General features: G+C 39.0%; 3 protein-coding genes across 5 annotated transcripts in view; 2 read left to right on the top strand and 1 right to left on the bottom strand.

The window, feature by feature from the left end:
* Positions 1 to 10,788, top strand: part of LOC137956890 (THO complex subunit 2-like) — a 54,916-nt gene extending 44,128 nt beyond the window's left edge. Inside the window, exons 28-31 of one of the 2 annotated variants that reach the window (XM_068804551.1) lie at positions 5,667 to 6,032; positions 7,353 to 8,372; positions 9,924 to 10,222; positions 10,354 to 10,788. In XM_068804551.1, coding sequence (XP_068660652.1) covers positions 5,667 to 6,032; positions 7,353 to 8,246 — 1,260 coding nt within the window. In that variant the 3' untranslated portion in view covers positions 8,247 to 8,372; positions 9,924 to 10,222; positions 10,354 to 10,788. Of the gene's footprint in view, positions 1 to 5,666; positions 6,033 to 7,352; positions 8,373 to 9,923; positions 10,223 to 10,353 lie in introns of those variants that run through there. The other variant, XM_068804552.1, reaches the window with a different exon arrangement.
* A 581-nt stretch (positions 10,789 to 11,369) lies between these two features.
* LOC137956637 (uncharacterized) lies at positions 11,370 to 13,592 on the bottom strand. 2 transcript variants are annotated; one of them, XM_068804202.1, is made up of 4 exons: positions 13,452 to 13,592; positions 12,350 to 12,828; positions 12,036 to 12,261; positions 11,370 to 11,962 (listed from the first exon to the last, which is right to left on the bottom strand). In XM_068804202.1, the coding sequence occupies exons 2-4, from the start codon at positions 12,821 to 12,823 to the stop codon at positions 11,496 to 11,498; spliced, it is 1,167 nt and encodes a 388-aa protein (XP_068660303.1). In that variant the 5' UTR covers positions 12,824 to 12,828; positions 13,452 to 13,592; the 3' UTR covers positions 11,370 to 11,495. The 2 variants fall into 2 exon arrangements, with proteins under 2 accessions (XP_068660303.1, XP_068660302.1); XM_068804201.1 differs by lacking the exon at positions 13,452 to 13,592 and adding an exon at positions 13,155 to 13,419.
* A 561-nt stretch (positions 13,593 to 14,153) lies between these two features.
* On the top strand, positions 14,154 to 17,581 carry LOC137956156 (uncharacterized). Its single transcript, XM_068803519.1, has 4 exons — positions 14,154 to 14,442; positions 14,556 to 14,638; positions 17,044 to 17,099; positions 17,191 to 17,581. The coding sequence occupies exons 1-4, from the start codon at positions 14,271 to 14,273 to the stop codon at positions 17,267 to 17,269; spliced, it is 390 nt and encodes a 129-aa protein (XP_068659620.1). The 5' UTR covers positions 14,154 to 14,270; the 3' UTR covers positions 17,270 to 17,581.
* Positions 17,582 to 20,401: the final 2,820 nt, after the last annotated feature.

Genomic DNA, 20,401 nt, shown 5'->3' with positions numbered 1-20,401 from the left:
GTATGCAGTCATCAGAGATACTAACCACCGGAGGCGAGCTCAGCTGATTATCCTTCTGGAAACCAAGGCCAGGTCCATCTCAAAATCAATTGTTAGAGACCTCTGCCATTTCCCCCAACTGGCTTGATTTGCCCTCGATGCCATAGGCTTTGCTTGTGGCATTTTGGTCATGTGGGATTGTGCTGTTTTGGAGATGGTTAACTGCTGCAGCAATGAATTCTCTCTTGCCATCCAATTCAAGGATAAATCTGCTGGTGTCTCTTGGTGTTTTGGGGGAGTTTATGGGCCAAGTAGTTACAGGAAGCATGCTAATTTTGGGAGCTTGCTCTTGCCATTGTCATGTGGGATCTTTCTTGGCTTTTGGCAGGGGACTTCAACGCCATATGTTTTTGTAACGAGAAAGCACCTCCTACATCCCGCATCACCTCTTCCATGAAGGGTTCAGCGACTTCATTGGGGCCTATGGGCTAGAAGAAATAACCGCCTCTAGTAAACCTTTACTTGGAGTACTATTCTACGAAGCCTAATTCTCTCTAAGATTGATCGGTTCCTTGCTTCAAATTCATGGCTGCAAATCTATGCTGATTTTTCTGCACTGGTTTTGGGTAAAACCATCCCTTATCATTGGCCTATCCTCCTAGACACTAATTTGAGCGCTTGGGGTTGTAGGCCATTACACTTTGAAAATTTTTGGTTGGAGATAAAAGATTGTCCTGACTTCATGGAGTCATGGTGGAAGGTATATACCATCACAGACCCAATTGGAGGCGTTGTTGCCTTAAAACTCAAGCACTTGAAATCTCTACTCCGTCAGTGGTCTAAAAATAGGCATCCCTCTCTCTCGGCCCAAGCTAATTCTCTTCACCTACTAATCAATGCCCTCGATCATCTTGAGGAAGGTAGGGCCCTTACCAATTTCGAATTTTGTGACCACATCATGGCTTCTAATTCTTTGAAAAATTTACTTAATCATGACCGAATTAAGTGGAAGCAGCGGCCTAGATACAAGTGGCTGTAGGAGGATGAAAATACACATTTTTTCCAGTCCATTGCTTCCTCCAGATGGCTATCTAACAGAATTAATTCTCTCCAAATTGGAGGATCACTGAATGATAAGTCAGTCCTCTCTACTGAAATTCTTAATTTCTTTGCAGCTCTCTTTAGGGAGGAATATCCTTGCAGGCCTTTTCCTTATGATCTTCTTCTTAAGAAGCTCTCCAGCTCTTAACGGCACTCTTTAGAGCAGCCTTTCACCAAGAAGGAAATTCAGTCTGCTGTCACAAAGATGCTGCTTGATAAAGCTCCGGGGCCTGATCGTTTCAATGAAGACTTCTTCCGTGACGCTTGGAGTTTTATCGCCGAGGATGTGAAGATGATGATGAGGGATATTTCATAGCAAAGGCATCACATACCGAAATCGAAGGGCTACTTTCATTTCTCTTTTACCTAAGAAGGACAATGTGGAGTATGTGATAGACTTGCGTCCCATCAGTTTGATAATGGGGCCCTACAAAGTTGTTTCTTGCATTCTTTTGAGCAGGCTATAGCTCTGCATGTTATCAGCAATGAGCAAAGCTCCTGTATGAAGGGCTTGATGCAGCAATGGTTGTTAACTAAGTGGTGGATTGCTTTCATAAGAGCAACAGGCCGAGGATCATACTGAAATTGGATTTCAAGAAGCCTTTTAGTCAGGTCAGCTGAAGCTATTTGGACTCTATGCTTACAACATTGGGATTTGGTGACAAATGGAGAAAATGGATGCAAACTTGCGTTTCCAGTTATAGATATTCAATCCTTCTCAATGGCAGCACCTGTGGGTATTTCAGTGGTTCAAAGGGGCTTAGGCAAGGGGATCCCATCTCTCCCTTGCTGTTCAATATTGTTTTTGAAGAACTTACAAGCCTTTTTCGGTGCATAGTGGAGATGAGTTTGATTAATCCAGTCTTTATGGATGGTACTCTCGACATACCCATTGAGCAAATACGCAGATGAGACAGTTATTTTCGGCGAGGGGACCGTAGATCAGATTGGGCGTGTTAAAGCTCTTCTGCAGAACATTAATAGGCAAAGTTATATGGCTTCAACATGGATCATGCCAGTTTGGATACTCTTGCCTCTTGCCTTGGTTGCTGCCTTGGTGTCCTTCCTGAAACATATCTTGATCTTCCCCTTTTGTGGAAAGGATTGATCATGCTCTCTGGAACTCAATCATTGAGAAGCTCACCCAAAGGGAAAGCTTAGTCTCCAAAGCAGGCAGATTACCCTTCATAAATCCTGCCTCTTTGGTATTCCCTCCTATTTTCTTTCACCCAGCAGAGGTGGTCAAGAACATTGAGAAAATCATCAGATGCTTCCTCTGGAAGGGTGCCAGGGGGTTGTTGTTGTTGTAAACACCGTCTGGTTAAGTGGAAAAACATTTGCTTGCCTAAGCAGAGAGGGGGTTTGGGTATCAGGAATATTAGCCTCACTAACGATGCTCTTCTCACCAATTGGTGCTCGAAGCTGAACACCTACCCATATCTGCCATGGGTATCGTTTTGAAGAAGAAATTAGGGCATTCTAGCCGTTTTTGGCATCCGGCGCATGATACCTCACATCATCTTTCTGTTGCTTGGTGCTACATCTCCAAGAATTTTGCATTTCTGGCACAGAATTCTTTTCTTTGACCTGGGGATGGAACTAGAATTCAATTTTGATTGGATAATGGCTTTTCCGCAAGCCCTTGAAGGTGAATTTTCTCTGGCTTTTCTGACTTGTTCATTATCAAAGCACCTCACATCATCTTTCTGTTGCTTGGTGCTACATCTCCAAGAATTTTGCATTTCTGGCACAGAATTCTTTTCTTTGACCTGGGGATGGAACTAGAATTCAATTCTGGTTGGATAATGGCTTTTCCACAAGCTCTTGAAGGTGAATTTTCTCTGGCTTTTCTGACTTGTTCATTATCAAAGCGCCCATGTCAGCAATCACAATGTGAGCAACAGTCTTCAAACAATTGTTTGGTCCTTCCATTTCTGCTGTAGTCTGACTGATGATGAAGCTCTGGAATTCAGAAACCTCTTCTTGCTCCTTGATGCATACTATATCAAGTGTTCCAGCAATGTTTGAATCATTTGGTGCCCCAACCTGGATGGTTAGCTATTGGCAACCAGCAATAATTCTCACCTTGCTGCTACGGCCTGGTCACTCTCTGCTCCTCCCAGAAATCTCATTTCACTCCTTGATGCATGCTATATCAAGCATTCCAGCAATGATAGAATCATTTGGTGCCCCAACCGGGATGGTTCCTTTTCAGGAGCATCGTGTTACACACAGCTGTTGGCAACCAGCAGTAATTCTCACCTTGCTGTCATGGCCTGGTCACTCTCTGCTCCTCCCAAAATCAAGTACTTTTGAAGCAGCGCTGCATGACAAGCCTCTATCTCTGTGTTCCAAATTTGCTTGGCAGCATTATCAGTCTTGGCTTGGGCATCCCCCTCCCCTTCTTTGGGAAAATTATGATTAAGGCCTGTCTAGCCTTTGTTCCTTAGGGTCTTTGGCTTGAGAGAAATCAAAGAATTTTCCATCAGACCTATCATTAATCACACCATCGCTTGGCTCTCCTCTCTTGATGCTTTTGAAGGCATTCATTGCCTTAGCATTAGAATCAATTGGGCTCATGTTACTTCTCTCTCGCAACCAATAAAAGTCCCCCTTATGATTGCTTGGACCCCTCCTGAGATGGGCTATTTCAAGCTCAACTTTGATGGCTCTTTCATGGTAATCCCGGCCTTTCTAGTATTGGTGGTCTTTTTAGGAAATGTCACAGGATATATCGTTGCTTCCTATGCTGGTCCCTTGGTATTTTTTATTCCACAGCCGCTGAATTGCATGCCCTTAGGCAAGGTTTGCAAATTTTTCGGAGCAAGTTTCATGGGTGGCTTCATGTTGAAGGTGACTCAAGTATTGTCATTTCTTGGTGCTAGGGCTCTAAACAATCTCCTTGGCGGCATTGGTCTACCTTCTTTGAAGTTCAAGACTTTTCTCTTGGCATTGTTTGTAATTGGACTCACATCCATGGATCTGCTAATTGTATTGTTGATGCCCTTGTTGGGGGGGGGGGGGGGGGGGGGGGGGGGGGGGGGGGTTCTTTTCAATCACTCATTGTTAGAGACCCTCTTTTTGGTATTTTGGATTTTTTGCCTTTGGGCTTTTCAATGAAAGCATCCTTTCTATAAATAAATAACATCTCCTATTACATCACTTGGTTCAACTGCCTCTTTTTATGGGTGAACTGGACCTGGCCACTTTACTAGGTCGATGGCCGGTCTGGTTTTAACAACATTAGGTGAAATGTGATTATGTTGGCTCATATTATTACTCATGAAATGCAAGCCTTAACTGGACTAAAGCTTTTTCTTCAAAAAGTGTCTTCCCCTCTGCTAGTCGAAGGTGACTTAGAAAATGTTATATCTTGGATTACAAGGAATCATTGCCTAGGCAACTTTTATCATGAATTATTAGATATTGTTACCTCTCAAACTAGTCTTCAAGCACATTTCTTCAGGCCAACTGTTTGTCGGATCAATTAGGCAAGTAGGGGGTTTCCTTAGAGCTTCTTTTCCCGAGCACTTCTTACCATTGGAAGCACGCTTTCTCTGTAATTTGGGTCCATTTCCCCTTGTACCATGTGTTCTATTTTAATTCCTCATGAATAAAAGCTATCGCCATTTTCTCAAAAAAACAAAAAAGAAAAAAAACTCATGAAAAGAAACTTTTATGTTAGCTCCTTTTTCTGGTTTTTGTTTGCATGGTTAGTTTCTTTCTAAATTGATATGAAGTTTGTGAATTGTTTGTATATTTGTGTTTAAAAGTTGTTAGAACTTTCTCAAAAAAATAAAAATAAAAAATAAAAATGAAAAAAAATTGCTGAAATTTTTTGGCATTAACTAATCGACATTTTTCTGCAAGCATTTAATCTGGTATATGCTAAACAAGACGCAGAATTCTAATGCAATTTCAGGGTAACCAGCCATAGACTTGTATGATAAAGTCTTCCCAAGACTTGGCATTTTTATTGTGAATTGCCTCTCCATTTTATAGAGATTATCATGCAAGTTCTTTATGTCAAAATTCGAAGAGATAATTGATAACTTCAATGCACCTACGTTAAAGTAAATTGTAGAAAGACGTAAAGCCGTTCGGTCTAGTGGTATTCTCTTTACATCAGGTGTGTCAGGTTGCGAGTTCGAATCGTGCCACGCCCCTCTCAAAAAAAAAAAAAAGTAAATTGTAGAAAGAGTTTCATGAAAGAGGCTATTCCACAAAGAAGGCTTTGGAGTTCTGGAATAATTTCGCTTTGTTGACATGCTTGGTTACCACAGGGCTCCCCTGCTGCAGGTTGATCCCAAGCATGATGTTTAAGGTTCAACTGGTCTGGGAATTTTGACTCCTGATGGTTACCCCATGCACCTAAAACAGGCAATTACATGTTTTACTTCTAAATTTTTACAACTTCATTGACAATTGATGCGGTAACGTGGGAGCTATCTTTTGTCTGCTTCTTTTGTATATCAAAACTTTTCCATTTAAAAACAAAATAATGTTGAAAGCAATGGTGTTTGACATGCTGAGAAAGTGTGCATGCATGATTATAAAACCACGCTTATATTTACTTTGACTTGCAGAGCTCTTGGGTGTCCGAAGATGAATTTTGCATGGGGCAGGTTGATTTGAAGCCTGGAGCATCACCTGCAAAAATGGTTTCAATGCCAAATGGTTCTTCTATCAGCCTTCCTGCTGGTGAGAATGTGGGCCTCAAGAGTCAGGCATCCCAATCAGAATCAGCTAGTGGAGTACCCCGTTCAAAAGCTGTGGGTGTGAGGTTAGATAGGTCTGAAAGCAGTGCCCTGAAACCTGATTCCAGACTAGGGAAAACAAGAAGTGAAACATTAACCAATGGAGGTGATGTTCAATCAGTTATGCTTCCAGCTAAAGGAGCAACCGATGAAAATTTGACCAAGGTCAACCCTAAGATGTCTGAGGAATCTGAGGTGAGCCTTGAGTTGTTGTCATGATTTTCATTAAATTCTTATTCTTGCTGTTTTCATTAAAAAAATTGTTTTTTGGGCTGTCTTGGTTCTGATTTGCATTGCCATTGGAACAAAAAACCAGGATTTGCCTGAAACAGCAGGATCAAGAGGACTGTCTCTCTCTTTTCCTCATGATTTCCTTTTGCTTGTTTTTTCCATTATGAGATGGGCTATTATCGGTGTCTCTTGTTGATTTTTTTTCTGCTAATTTGGTCAATATGCATAGCTATTTAGTGTTTACATATGTTCTGCACATCATAAATAGCGGAGGACCTATTCTAAAAAAGTAAACATCAGAGGATTGTTAAACTATGTCAGGGGTGTTGACAGGCATACTTTTTCATTTTTACAGATCATTTTCTTGTTCCAACTTTTGTATATCTTTTTTTTTTTTTTTTTTTTTTTTTTGTGAAATAGTGCTGTTTGTTGATCTTGTTTAAGTCTATCATCACATATACCATGTCATTTTGGCATGTATAGCCATCATGTGCTACTTAATTATTTTATACTGATAAATTGTGGTAAGATGCGGAATGGTGGAAGTCAAGTTTAGGTGAACAACAACATCATCTCATATCAAGTGATTTATACTTGTAAATGTGAAATAACTTTTAGTAAAACAATACTATCAGCCTAGGAAGTCATTTGTGATAACATAAGAAAAGCATTATTTCTTATTTGCAAGAAACCAAGGATGATGTCGCTCTGGATATAAATTACTCATTAAGACCTCTTTCTAATTTCTTTTTGTAAATATGACCTTTCATTTCTTTTGTACACTAGTTTTTAGTTATGATATCATGATGTCATTGTTTTTTATGATTATAAATAGCTGGCTTTTTCTTTTTTTGTGTTGTAGTTAAGAAAGCATTACGTCATCTTTTATGCATTTGAATTAGTATTAAATAACCCCTTTCCAAGAGAAATATTAATTTGCTTTCTGTTTGATTAATTAATGATAGTTGTGACTTTTTGTTGGATCGCAGTACTAAATTTGCATCTTCGTCCATTTTATTTCATCGTGAAATTAATATAATAAACTCTTTATTAGTCCTTTTTATGATGTATAAGAAAGTTTTGAACATGTTTCATTATGTGTGTGCATTTTCATAGAGATGCGTATTATTTTACTTAAAAGAATTGCCATGTGTTTTTCTTGGTGTGTTGCATTTGGGATGCAACATGGTGTGTTTGCGTTCTTAAATTAAACGGTGAATATTTTTTCATGGAACCCTGCTTCATTTATTTCTTTTATACCTGAGTTTGTTTCTCCTCATTCAGCAGCCAAAGCCTCAGGTCAAACGTGCTAATCAGGCAGTTTCTCTTCATAAACAGCCAAAGCAGGAGCAGTCTAAGGATGACTTTAAATCTGGAAAATCTGTTGGCAGAAGTACAGGGGGGCTTAGTGCTTCCACTGGTGACCGAGAGATCTTGGAAGGTATGCAAGGTGGAATAACCAACACTTCTGTTACCCCTACAAATAGTGGAAGTATCTCTGGTTTGATCAAATCTTTGGCTAAGATAACTGAATCAAGGATTTCTGCTGTAAGAGATGCTTTTGATCACTCATCTAGACCTATCCAACCTCCTCTAGATGATTCCTTTGCTCCAAAAGCTGCAGAAAGGCAACAGAAGAGGGGTAGTCCCACCCTGGAACAAGATAGGGTTAGCAAAAGTAGAAAAGGGGATACAGAAATGAAAGATGTTGGAGACAGAGAGAGAGTTCTGGATTCACGGCTAATTGAAAAACCTCATTTTGCAGATACTGACAAATCTGGAAGTAATGATCAAAATCCTAATAGACCAGCATTGGAAAGGTCTAAAGATAAAGTAAATGAAAGATATGACAGAGAGCATGAGAGGTCAAGAGATCGGTCAATAGAGAGACATGGAAGAGAACGCTCCATGGAGAGAGGGCAGGATAAAGGGCCTGAAAGGAATGTTGACAGGCATAAGGAGGACCGGAATAAAGATGATCATAGAGCAAAAGTTCGGTATACCGAAACTTCAGTTGAAAGATCACATTTTGATGATCGATTTCATGGGCAAAGTTTGCCACCTCCACCACCGATACCTCCCAATGTTGTGCCACATTCTGTCAATGTTAGCAGAAGAGATGAAGAAACTGATAGAAGGGTAGGGACCAACAGACACATGCAGCGTCTATCTCCATGACAGGAAGACAAGGAACGGAGAAGGTCAGAGGAGAATTTGATGCTCTCACAGGATGACTCCAAACGTAGGAGAGAGGATGACTTTCGAGAGAGAAAGAGGGACGAGCGTGACAGTTTGTCAGTGAAGGTACTTTTCAGAACATATCTGCTGAAGCTTGTCATTGTTTCTGTATCAGCTAAACAGTTGATGTGGCATGCAACTTTATGAAGTCTCTACGTTTTACTGGATTTTTGTACTTGCTATGCTGGAAACTAATTGGTGTGTCCTTCGTAGGTTTGACAATGTGCTGGTTTTCTGAACCTGATATAATCAGTTCCTGTCCTCAACATTTTATGTCCTAGACTGTTCCTGTCCTGTCTGTACAAGGGTGTCTACTTCCTATGAACAAGGACATGCACTGAGCCACTTTGCTTTAATTTTGTTGAACCTGTATTTTCGGCATATTTGCCAAACCTGCTTAGTAAGCACTGCTTATAAGTCCAAAAACAAGTTTATCATATGGAGCCCTTAAATACTGACCGAAGTGGTTAAATTTTTGCGTATATATTAAACTTAAAAAACTAAACATTTTTTTTAGAATGTAGAAGATTTAAATGCATTTAACATATCACACTTCTCCTGTATGGTTTTGTGATAATTGCAAATGGTTAGTTTTTGTTATCATTGTCGTAGCCTCTTCTGTACTATGTTGTGTGTGACCTTATGAGTTCTGTATATTGCTCTATCAGTTTGCTAGTTTTCTCACCAGTTTGGCCTTCTTCGTCTTTTGCCACTATTTGTGTCATGTTTTCTTCATCTCTATTCTATTTCTGCCACTGGCACACTCTTCTTACTCTGCACTGGATCTATTTGAAAGATGTCAAGATGATTCTCCTCCTTACTTTTACCTATATCTATTCTTTAATGTGAGTACTTACATATTCGTTACTGATTTTTTTGTTTCCTAGATTTACTGCACATACACCTGCGCCTTCTTATTTTTGTACCTAATTCGTCTTCTTCTTCTTCTTCTTCTTATTCTTCTTCTTATTCTTCTTGAACCAACTTAAGAAAGGATACCCTTAGAAAAATCCTGTGTCAACCTTTTTTTTTAACGACCCACTTGTTGGTGGTCTATTCTGGAAGAGCAGGGTAATAATGGCCCCCTCTAATGGCTGTAATAATGACCAGATTATGCCTAGCAATGGCTGTATCCTGGATGCATCAGATTATGCCTACCAATGGCTGTAATAATGGCCCCCTCTAAACACCAGGGTTACTATTTTTGTTACCTTGAATTTTCCTTCGTTTCTGTATATAATGCTTTTTATAGGGCTAGCATGACTTTAATTTGATTTGTTTTAACTACGTTAGCCTTTCATGATCCTTAAAAAGGACGGGTAATAAAGCCTTTCTGTACTCTACTTATTTGTGCCGCAAGGGGTCTTCGATGGGTAAGCCACCTTTTTATAAACCAGTAGGTGACTTTTCTTTCTTTTGAAGACATCTTGAATAGTAAAAATTCATTATTAACTGGCTAGATTTTTTATGTGGCCATGGGGTTTCTATGCTTTCTGGATATACTCTTCTTTCTGTTATTTGGTTGATGAGCCATTTTAGCTAAAAGAAAATGCCCCTGAAGCATTATTGTCATCTTTTACCTGATCCTACATTCATTCTCCTATTGATTCTTTGCAGGTTGAGGAGAGGGACAGGGAAAAGGGAAGCACTATAAAGGAGGACTTGGATAGCAGTGCATTGAAAAGGCGAAAACTTAAAAAAGAGCACTTACCATCAGCAGAAGGCTGTGGTGAATATTCAGTAGCACCACCATCTGCCTCTCTCGCAATGGGAATCTTACAACAACCCTATGAGGGAAGGGACAGAGGAGATAGAAAGGGGGCTATAGTGCAGCGGCAAGCTTACATGGATGAACCTGTACTTAGGGTGCACGGGAAAGAAGTTTCTGGGAAGATCCCTCGTCGTGACACCGATCAGTATGTCCTCAAGCATCAAGTCCATTTTTTGAGAAAAGAAATGCTTGTATTTTTGTCATTCACTTGAACTCTTTTTTTTGGCTCCTTTTAGTTGGCTTCCTGAGGCATCCATTTCTGATGTATGTAACCAGGATGTATGAACGGGAATGGGAGGACGAGAAGAGGCCGAGAGCTGAAGTGAAACGAAGACACAGGAAATAGCTTCTATTTTGTTGTGGCAGCAATTATCTTCATTCCGTGTGGCCACCTAGGCTGGCGACGACAACGACCCATGTCTTGTTGAGGAACTCGGTTCTTGGTGCTGCTAAACAGTTCCTTCGTGATCCTTGTAAATTTATTTTCGGTCTGTTGTCAACAGGCATCGACTCAAATTTTGCCTCACAGGAAAGGGGAATGATGACTGCCCAGGGCGACATAGTTGAAGATCAATTAGGTTTGGTTCTTGTTTGATCTGATGTATCGTCTCAAAAGCATAAGTGAAAATGTAAAAACTAAAAACTCATATATTTCATTTTGTGATCAACCAGTAATTCAAATTTTTGCGTCAAGAGAAATAGCAAGGCTTCAAGGTGTGTTTAAGTGCAGCTTTATGGAGACTAGGGAATGTTCTAAGATAAGGGTAAATAAAGATAGGACGAATAGAATGGTTAATTGTACTTTGTATTTGATTCAGGAACAAAGAATTATTTCATGAATGGCTGGGAAGGGAACTCTCCTACCATATTGATTTCCAGGCGGCTCATACGCGATTCAATCTCTTCTTCCAGCAGTAGTCACCCTTGCCTTCTGTACCCAGATTGAAAATTAAAGTTATTCAAGATAATTGTAGATCGTCACTTAATAGGCACTTTTTATTTCCTGGGACCCTGCAAGAATTTATCCATACTCCCATTTAATCTTCTTGTTCTCTTTGTTTGTTCGTCGCTCTATTGGAAAGACTGCGACAACAAGAAAATAATCAACCTTCACTGTTCCCACTTTACCATTAGTTTACTACCATTGCCATACTCCCAAAAACTGAGGCATCTTTGAGTTGGCTTCCTTTTCCCTAAAACCCACCTTCAAGTATTCTTTGGAAGCTATCTTCAAAAGTTGTTTCGTGAATGGATTGACAAGCATGTATGCTTTCTAGGCGCATTGAACACAGGAAACAAGAATCCTTCAATTACCTCAGATTAACAAAATAACAGGAAATCAATTCTGAAGAGAAGATAGGAATTATTCAACAACCAGAAATAAGACACAATCATCCACAAACGAATAGGTAACACTGTCATACTAACTCAACTCGTCCAACTAATACATCTTCTGCCATCTGGCTTGCTAAAGAGTCACGAAATATGCTAGCTTTGTGCAATTGCTCATGCATAGACCCATTGTCGGCAATATCTACTTCCCCATCAGTGCCCACAACATCCACCGGGTAAGTTTCATCCCATACATCTGATGGATCAACCATTCTAATGTAATTATGCAGCACACAACATGCAACTACTAACTTTGCTTGCGTTTCGTATGGGTAAGGAGGAGCCATATTCAGTATTGTAAAACGCCTTTTCAATGCACGGAATGTTTGCTCAACAGTAGACCATAATAATGAATGTCGATAATTAAACAACTCTCTCTCATTCTGTGGTGGATACCTGCTATCATACTCATTCAAATACCACCGAGTGCCGTTATATGGGGCCAAAAATCCTGGCAAGTTTGTATAACTAGCATCAACTAGGTAGTACTTTCCTGCAAAGTACGAATTGATGAGAAGGATTGGTAACAAGGGGCTCAAAGTCATACATAATGAACTTCAGATTACCTTTGGGCACTAAAAGCTTATCTTCTCTAGTCAGTGCATCTTTTATAACACGTAAATCAGTTGCTGAACCTTCCCACCCGGCCAGGATGTATGTGAACTCCATATCAAAGTTACATGCAGCCATCACATTCTGTGAAAGGAAAGACTTCCTATTCCAAAACCTTAATGTATCATCACCAACAATATGTGCTTTAATGTAGGTCCCATCTATAACTCCAATACAGTCCTGAGGGATGCATTATTCATATGAGCACCATACCTTTTCTTGCGTTATGACAGATGAATAGCACAAAAACATAGTAAGTGCAGATTACCTTGAAGTATGGTTGGTATTTATCACTCTCCAGTATCTTAGAAGGAACATTAGTGGAGGGTGGGCGTATGAAATCGTTTTTCAATTGAAGTACCGCATCCAACACCCTATTGAAGTATGTACTGACTGTCCAAACTGAACGATCAAATCGTTCCATAGTCTCACTATAGCGCTGACCCTGGCCAACTGCAATTAAGAACATAGCCAGCTGCTCCTCAACTGAAATGTCTCGGGTATCTCTCAGAAGGCCTTTGCTTCTTAAAATCTTGCATAAATTGTTGAAAACCCATGGGCTCATCCTATATACACGTCTAAAAAAAAAGGGGTTCTTTTGCAACATCGTCCTAATGTGAGCTCCACTCTTCAAAGAGTACCTCCGTGGAGACGGTCTTCCATCAAGATACAAAGAGATTACAACAAGAGCAACTGCGGCTGTAGCCAGGACAACGACCAACTCTTCAACATCTTTAGACATTTGACCTGCAAAACAGGTATGTATTTCCTCCAATATAAAATTGAGAATAGAGGACAAACAAAACAGCTGATAACAACACGGTTACAATAAGCTATATTGCTGCCAGTTTCTCTCAAACAGCCAATTAAGATACTGAATATCTTGGAGAGAGGAGCGAAGGGAAACTCCCCCTTATTCCACCACTTTCAACTGACAGTGATCATTTTATCATGATCAACCATCAATTCAACAGCAGGCGTTATTGACAAACCAAAGAATAAAAAACATGCTCAGCAAATTTACAGAAAACGAAATAAATCATCATCACACAAGTGGATGTGCAGCCAGTCACCTAACACCTCCATCCTTGCACCCAGAACCCTTTCATGGGTCTGTCACCAAAAGATTGTCATTCAAATACTTCCATAAGAGGCGAGCAACCATCGCCTCCTGTAAATTACCCAACAAGTACTTGACTTGCTGATGAGGATTAGAGTACATAAAAACAGCAGCAACAATATCAAAACCGAAAGTTACCCCACTTCACATTTGAAGCTATTGCGACACCGGAAGAAGCTTTTATAAATAATATAACAGAAGCAAAGCAACAAAATCCCTCGAGAAGCAAAACAGTGAGAAGAGTTCTTACCGCTTTCCAGAAGCCCTAAGCTCGTCCGGACACCGTGAATAAGATAGCGAAACAGGAAATGGTCTTGCAGAAGCTGCCTCAGCTACCCAATATGGCAAGATTGCCAGTTTATGAAATTGCATTTTTTTTTCTATTTTTTTTTAGAGATTTTCCCAGTGAATCTATTACAAATAAGGCTTGGGATTTAACCTACCGACATAACACTTTCAATAGTGTAAATGCTTACATGCCTCTACATCGTAAAATCATTTTGTTAAATTTTATTAATTAACTCTAATTAGTGATAATATGACAAAATTGTCTTTGTTTACAGGTGATTAGTATTACATTTGTGTAGACTTACATTAAAAAAATAATTAATTGGCCTATTTTTATATGCGTAATTTGATCAATTTCCATTTCAACTCCATAATTTAGGTTTTTTTTTGGATGAAAGTCGGGTTCGGGAATTTTGTTCAAGTTCGGGTTTTGAGAAACCTCTCGCCGACCCGAACCGTGGACACCCTCACTAACAAGAAAGAAAGCATTCTTTCCTTCGGCTCTACGCGATCTGGACTTCCGTTCCAAGAGCGACGCCGATTGTTCTACGCGCACGGGGCGCTGTAAAAGTGGGGCCTCGGCCCTGGAGTACTTAATCAACGCGCACGATCACCCGAGTGTGACAAGAAGCAATAATATTACACGCGGGGCAGTAGTTACATTTGCCGTCGCGGCCTTCGTTAATAGAAGAATTGCTGAGCAGTAGCAGACTCGAAGAGAGAAAGAAGAACGGCACCAAGGGAAGGAGAGCGGAGCGTATTGTAACAGAAGCTAGAAGAGATGGCATTGCAGTGGTTGATATTAACCTATATCGTGGCCGCGGAAGCAGTGATCGCTCTCATCCTTACAATTCCCTTGCCAAAGCTTCTTAAGTCGAAAATCGTCTCACTGTTTTCATTGATACTCCGACCGATGCTCAGTATCGTGCCCTTTGCTGGATTTCAGATTATGGGTATTAACTCGCTCTCTCCCTCTTCGATCTCGTGTCTTAGGGTTGTGGGGACCTCAGGATGCATTTCATTCTACTTGGATTTCCCCCCCTTATGCTTGTTGAAACCTTTGCAGATATTTATTGGAAGTACGAGAATCGATTGATGTGTACGGGTGAGATCTGCACCGCAGCGGAAAGGGACCGATATGAAAAATCTGTAAGTTGTTAATTTTGAGTTTCGAGCATGTTATTTATGGGGAATAATTGAAGAATTAATGTTTATTTTTTGTCAAATACATGTTGAATCTTGTATTTATAGCATCATGCGTTTATCATTCACCGGCTTAATGTAACTTTTATTGTATTTTCTTCATCAACATTCCGTTATTACGTTGAATTTGTCAAAAATTAGTTATTAGAGACATGGGTGTGCTGCCTGACGAAATTCACTGGCCTAGATAAACTGCTCCCAAGGAGACAGCTTGGCGATAAAGAGTCATCTGAAGTGATTGGTTTAGAAAGCCAAATGGGACGATGTAGTCGGCTTTGGAAGGAAATATGAACGCTGTTAGGTTTAGAATTTGAGGTCATCTTTTCCTCTGGTTGTGTAGTATTATGATCATAGTCCGTATACGCTGGTTTTGGTTAAATAGGTTATCAGGTAGAAGCAGACAACCCTCATACGAGATGTAAATCTGTTAAGTATATGTCAATCTGTTCATAACTCGATCTATGGGTTAAAGAAGCGAACCTGCAGATTTTTAAGCAACTAGTGGGATTCAAATTTTCTTATAAAGGTGATAATTAATTTCAGTAGCATCCTCAGAAGAGAAGAGTGGACGCTAGTGGCTTTCTCTGGAGTTGTGAAGGCAGCAAGAAAATGAAGACCCTTATTTGGTTGTTGAGAACTGCAAACTTCTATGATTAACCTTTGCTGAATAACAAAAATTATGCCTGTGCTTACGTAGGCCTATGTGTTGTTTGTCAATGGCAAGCTTCTTCATGCAAGTGGAAGGTAGTCAGCTTTTATGATTATCATACCTAGACACACAACCTTTGTGGACATAATGGAGATTGCTTCACACATATTGTTTCATGCTTGTGTATAGTTTTTCCTTATCTTAATTTATATAAAATAGTTGTTGCATATTTTAGAGTTTTTGAGGCCCTCTGTCATTGCCTGCTTTTATTTTAATGTGAGACGGTAAGACCAGAGCACCTTCTGACAAATACCACACTAGTGGAAAACCCGTGTTATGCATGGGAAAAAAAATAAAAAATACATATAAATAAATTAAGAATTAAAATTAAATTGTTATTGAAGTATTTTAATATATATGAATCCATTAAAATAAAATTGGTTCTCAAAGATTATGTATTTTTCAAATATTTATATAATTCCTCATTGATTATTGAACTTTCATTTGCAATAGAAGTATTTGATTCTCTTGTCAATAGGAGAATAAATCATTTGCTCCTATTAGACAGGTTACCATGGATGATCTTGTAGTTTTACTGTGACGGTATTTTGCCAGTCATCATGTGACGGTAACCACCTTATCCGAACTTTTGGAAGTTCATTTGTGCAGTACAGTAGAACATAGGGTTCTAATTTTCTGAAGTCCAACTAACCATTAGCTAAGGAGCAGAAAAAGCTAATCAACTTGTGCTGAAATTATTTTCTACAGAACATCAGTGAGTATTTGGTGTAGTGCTCATCAAAATAGCCACAAAAGATAAGTTTCTGTTGGGCAATTTGATTTTAGATTGTTTTGCAGGTGACAACTTGTACTTATTACAACTATTTTTCATGAGTATAGCTTGTTTCAATCGGAGTAGCCTGCCAATACAAATCATGGTTGTGGGTATTATTCCTAGCTATCAGCCATTATCTTTTCTGTTTGAGCTGTCTGAGGTATAACTGGAAAATGTGTGCACACAAGGTTTAATGCTGAGGAAATAAAGGATTCATGTGAAATCATGTCTTGCATTTTACATGAGATGGCAAGGCTGCATAGGTGGTTAATTGTCCTTGTTGGCGAGTGTTCAGGATGAAGCCATCAGTGGAGGGAACTTAGAGAGTTTTGCAGTTGGATGTCCATCGTGCATGCTCAAGTCTTTGTCTAACTAGCTTTAAGTGGCTACTGCTTGTGAAAAAGGGCCTTTAGGTACTCTCTGGGTTTCTGTTTTTTCTAATTGAAGGAATCGGAATGGCTACATCCCTTCTTTTTTGGAGGGAATCTAAAGGCTTCAAGCTTCCCCTGTGGGGTTTTATTATAACTCATTTCTCTTCTCTATCATTCAAGTGAGTGGGTGGACTAGGTATGGCAGAACTTTGTGGTGCAGTTTGAAATTGGGAGTGCAAAGTTTCTAGAGTTTTTCGGTTTTCATGACGATAGCATTGAGTTGATGTTGGTTGATTTATATTTCGACTTAAGAACATTTGAACCTATAGATTGGCATCAAATTACATAGATTCGAAGCATTCTTATTGCTTAAGAAACCTCTGATAACCCAAACAAGATCTTCATAAGGTTACCTCATGTTCTTCATATTGTTTAGGAAAATAAGACAGCATTGACCTAGTGAGTAATGATGTTTTAATCAACTTGATGCCTGCAGATATACAAAGCTCAGAGGAATGTTGTACTCTGTGCGGTATCATGCCTTCTCTATTGGTAGGTGCCCATCTCCTCTTAATGCTGTTGCTTCAAATATAAAAAAGCTGGGCAAGTTTTTAATCTAATAAATATCTCATCTGTTATACAGGTGCATCTACCGAATTAGTAAGTATCACAAGGAGATCCAAGAATTGGAAGTAGTTGAAAAGAGGTACAAGAATCAGTAGCTTTGAAGTGGCATGTGGGATATAGTTTTGCATGCTATTAAGCTATATCAATGTCGTGGTCTGTGTCAAAATTAGTAATTTCTGTAGCTTTTGGAACATTGTATTGGTTTCTCAATGGTGATGTTGAAATGATTTTATGCAACTACTATTAGTAGCAGAGAACTCCGTGGAAGTGAGCAAGGGATTTCAGTTGAGCTGTAAAACTAAGTTCCCACAGTTTACATGTTAGACAGATAGCCATGTTCACTTTAGTGGCCTTTTCTCATGTATGTATCCGAGTCCAAAACTAGTCGGATAAACTGACTGCTATAAGATCATGGCGTTCTAAAAGTATATGTGGAAACTAGAGATGCAGTTCAAACGAGAAAGCCTCTTTGGTGCTTGGAAATGGAAACTAAAACTCAGAAATGCAGATGGAAAAATGAGCAATGGGGGGAGCATGTAACTGATATAAATGATTTGAAAGGTGAAGGATAAATCCATGAACTGAAGAGAAATGACACACAATGATTAAACCTCACTTGTAACTAATTGAGTGCTTTCTTATACGCTCTCTGCGATTACCTTTTGTTGGAGAGGAAATAGATGGAATCTGATGGACTCTTGGTTCAGTCCAATTACCTGTCCAGGTGTGACCAGGCTCCACCATGATAGGCCTTATTGCACATTCTGAAACCACCATGATAGTTCCTTCCTGGAACTATCAGAGAAATGTGAAATCTAGAATGGGATTGTTCTGCTTTGTGGAAATGTCTGACAGTCCGTGCCTGACCGATGAAAATGCCCGTTGAGTTTACACAGCAAAAACGCTGGCTTTCTGCACTTGTTTTCTGTCTTCTCTGCGGGAATCTTCATTTAGCAGAAGAACACTATAGCAGATTTTCATGCGGTGGTAAACGGTTCACTTGGGCCCTTCAATCCCTTTTCCAAAAAATGGCCGTAAACAATTTTCTAACTAAATTTTTTACCAAAAAAATCATATAATTATTCAGACAAGATTTTCCAGTTAAGAAAAACTATATTGAAATTTTTTGAATAAGTATTTGACAATAGATATTATAATATTTTATTTTTGATATTTTATTTTATTGAATAAGTATGGTAATGTATGAGATTGATTATTAATTTTTATTTATCTCCTTGCACTAACATGTCTATTTTATTTTCCTTGCAAATTTTTAAAAAATTTTATGTAATATCCTAGTACGGTACTAATAGGAAGGTTTCTTCGAAATGTATATCCTTGGAAAAATATTTCTAACTTTTCTTAGCATATAAATTTCCAACCAATCAGAAAAGTTTTTTTAGATGTTGTCCAAAGTGAAAAGAAATTTTCATTTCAATAAAGCTTGGTGATAGAGTGGTTGTTAGTAAATGGGAAAATGTCTACAACACCCCTCTATAAGATTTTAAACATCAGCTGAATTTTTATTTCAATAAAATCCACTAAAGGACAAAATAATTTCTTTTAAATATTTCTTTAACAAAATCCACTAATACCATTTTCTTAATAAGTGAAAATACCTGAAAAGCCTTATTAATATAACAATAACCCAATTATTAAATTTATATGCATAATTAATACTTAAATATTCATATACCCTTGATTAATAAATTAAATATATTACTATATTTAACTATAATCCATAGTTGTACCTCCTTTCAAATGTAAGTTTTGAATTTAAATTATGGGCTTATAGAGGAACTAAAAAGTCTGGTTTAAGGTTGATAACCCTTGTTAAATTGGGTCAAAGGCCTTATGAAAACTTCTTGTGCCACTTAGGAAACCTCTTCTGCCAACTAATAAATACAAAATCTTTATACTCACTAATGTATACGAGATTATCCTTTAACACTCACCCTCACATGTAGGTACGTGGATAATTTGATGTTTTTTTTTACTAGCCCATTTTTTACTAGCCCATTTGATGTTCTATTTTTACGATTACCATTGCTTTCAATTTCTTATAGAAGAGTTATATCTTGTAAGATTGAAACTGAAAAAAATTAAGATTTAAAGAGCTTTCCCATGTCACAAGCACGGAACTCAGTGGGCAGATCTTAGGACCTTCATTAATGTCAGGGACCAGTCGCCCATCCGCAGGGAAGACCAGAGTCGTCTTCTTAGCTGACCCAGACGCAGTCGGATGCTGCTCTCCACTTTCGTCGCTACTGTTTGATTATGCCCTTCATTATGTTCCTTAGACTGTAAGGAATTCCCGAGTCCACTCGTCGAAACGTGTCGATCAAGAGCGGCCATGGGGGCCATGGAGAAAAGCTGACCGTCAACATGGACCACTGATGCAGCGAAGGGTTTTTTAATTTTCCTATTTGATCGCCCGCCCCATAGATTTGATGTTTTTACCAACATATCAACGTGAGAGACGTTCGTCTTCTTTGCCGAACAGTGCAGACCATGCATGATAACAGAACGGATACGTCCACATCAGTTTATCATGCAAGAAGAAACAGACAAGGGCTCTGAAAGACTTTCGAGCAAAAAACCCAGTTCCTGTTCCAATTCCTTTCTTCTCCACGATACGTACCCAGAAAAAAAAAAAAAGTGAAAGTTGAAAATGGCGTGGTTTTAGATTTAGCGGAAATGTCCACGGGTGAAGGATGAGGATGAGGGAGGCACCGACCTCTTGATCATCTTTAGAAGAAGCAATACTCTGATGTCCATCAGTTTTACACCAGAGGAAGATACTTGTGTGGTTTTTCTTCGTCGGAGTGGGATAGTAAGCCGGTTCTAGAAGCCTGAAAGGTGAAGCAGTACTGGTTCTGGAAGCCGCAAAAACAGATCGAATTAAAAAACCTTCAATTTTCAAGGATTGATGAGGTGTTTGTTTCTAGAAACGAGCCGACTTGGTCTGATTCTCTCTTTTGTGAGATAAAACACTTACCGGCGATAAAACAAATCATGACTTACTGCTTACAAAAGTCCAAAGTTTTGGAAGATGAAACACAACAAATTAGATAAAAACAGTTTACTTTCTTTAATAGCTTCTTCAACCCACACAACTTGACCAATGACTTAGTTTGAAGAACTCACATTTGTTTCCGCCGGCGGCATATCTTATCTCAGAAGCGTTCGTCGTCTTTCATTTCATCATCTCTCCAGAAGCTACAAGC

Source organism: Aristolochia californica, unplaced genomic scaffold (assembly GCF_029961685.1).
Source record: "Aristolochia californica isolate CCGP_79_NKW_82.1479 unplaced genomic scaffold, dmAriCali1.0.hap1 SCAF_2, whole genome shotgun sequence".
In the NCBI taxonomy this organism is placed as follows: domain Eukaryota; kingdom Viridiplantae; phylum Streptophyta; class Magnoliopsida; order Piperales; family Aristolochiaceae; genus Aristolochia; species Aristolochia californica.
The sequence above is the reverse complement of the archived record's forward strand: the minus strand, read 5'-3'. Positions and strand labels throughout refer to the sequence as shown.

What these genes read in the sequence shown, in the direction of transcription:
- LOC137956156 (XM_068803519.1), top strand. Translation starts at nt 14,271, where the DNA reads ATGGCATTGCAGTGGTTGATATTAACCTATATCGTGGCCGCGGAAGCA. An exon ending in TGCTGGATTTCAGATTATGG is followed by an intron (nt 14,443 to 14,555) that starts GTATTAACTCGC and finishes AAACCTTTGCAG; the next exon opens with ATATTTATTGGAAGTACGAG. An exon ending in GTATCATGCCTTCTCTATTG is followed by an intron (nt 17,100 to 17,190) that starts GTAGGTGCCCAT and finishes TCTGTTATACAG; the next exon opens with GTGCATCTACCGAATTAGTA.
- LOC137956637 (XM_068804201.1), bottom strand. An exon ending in AATACCAACCATACTTCAAG is followed by an intron (nt 12,262 to 12,349) that starts GTAATCTGCACT and finishes TGCATCCCTCAG; the next exon opens with GACTGTATTGGAGTTATAGA. An exon ending in TAAGCTTTTAGTGCCCAAAG is followed by an intron (nt 11,963 to 12,035) that starts GTAATCTGAAGT and finishes CGTACTTTGCAG; the next exon opens with GAAAGTACTACCTAGTTGAT.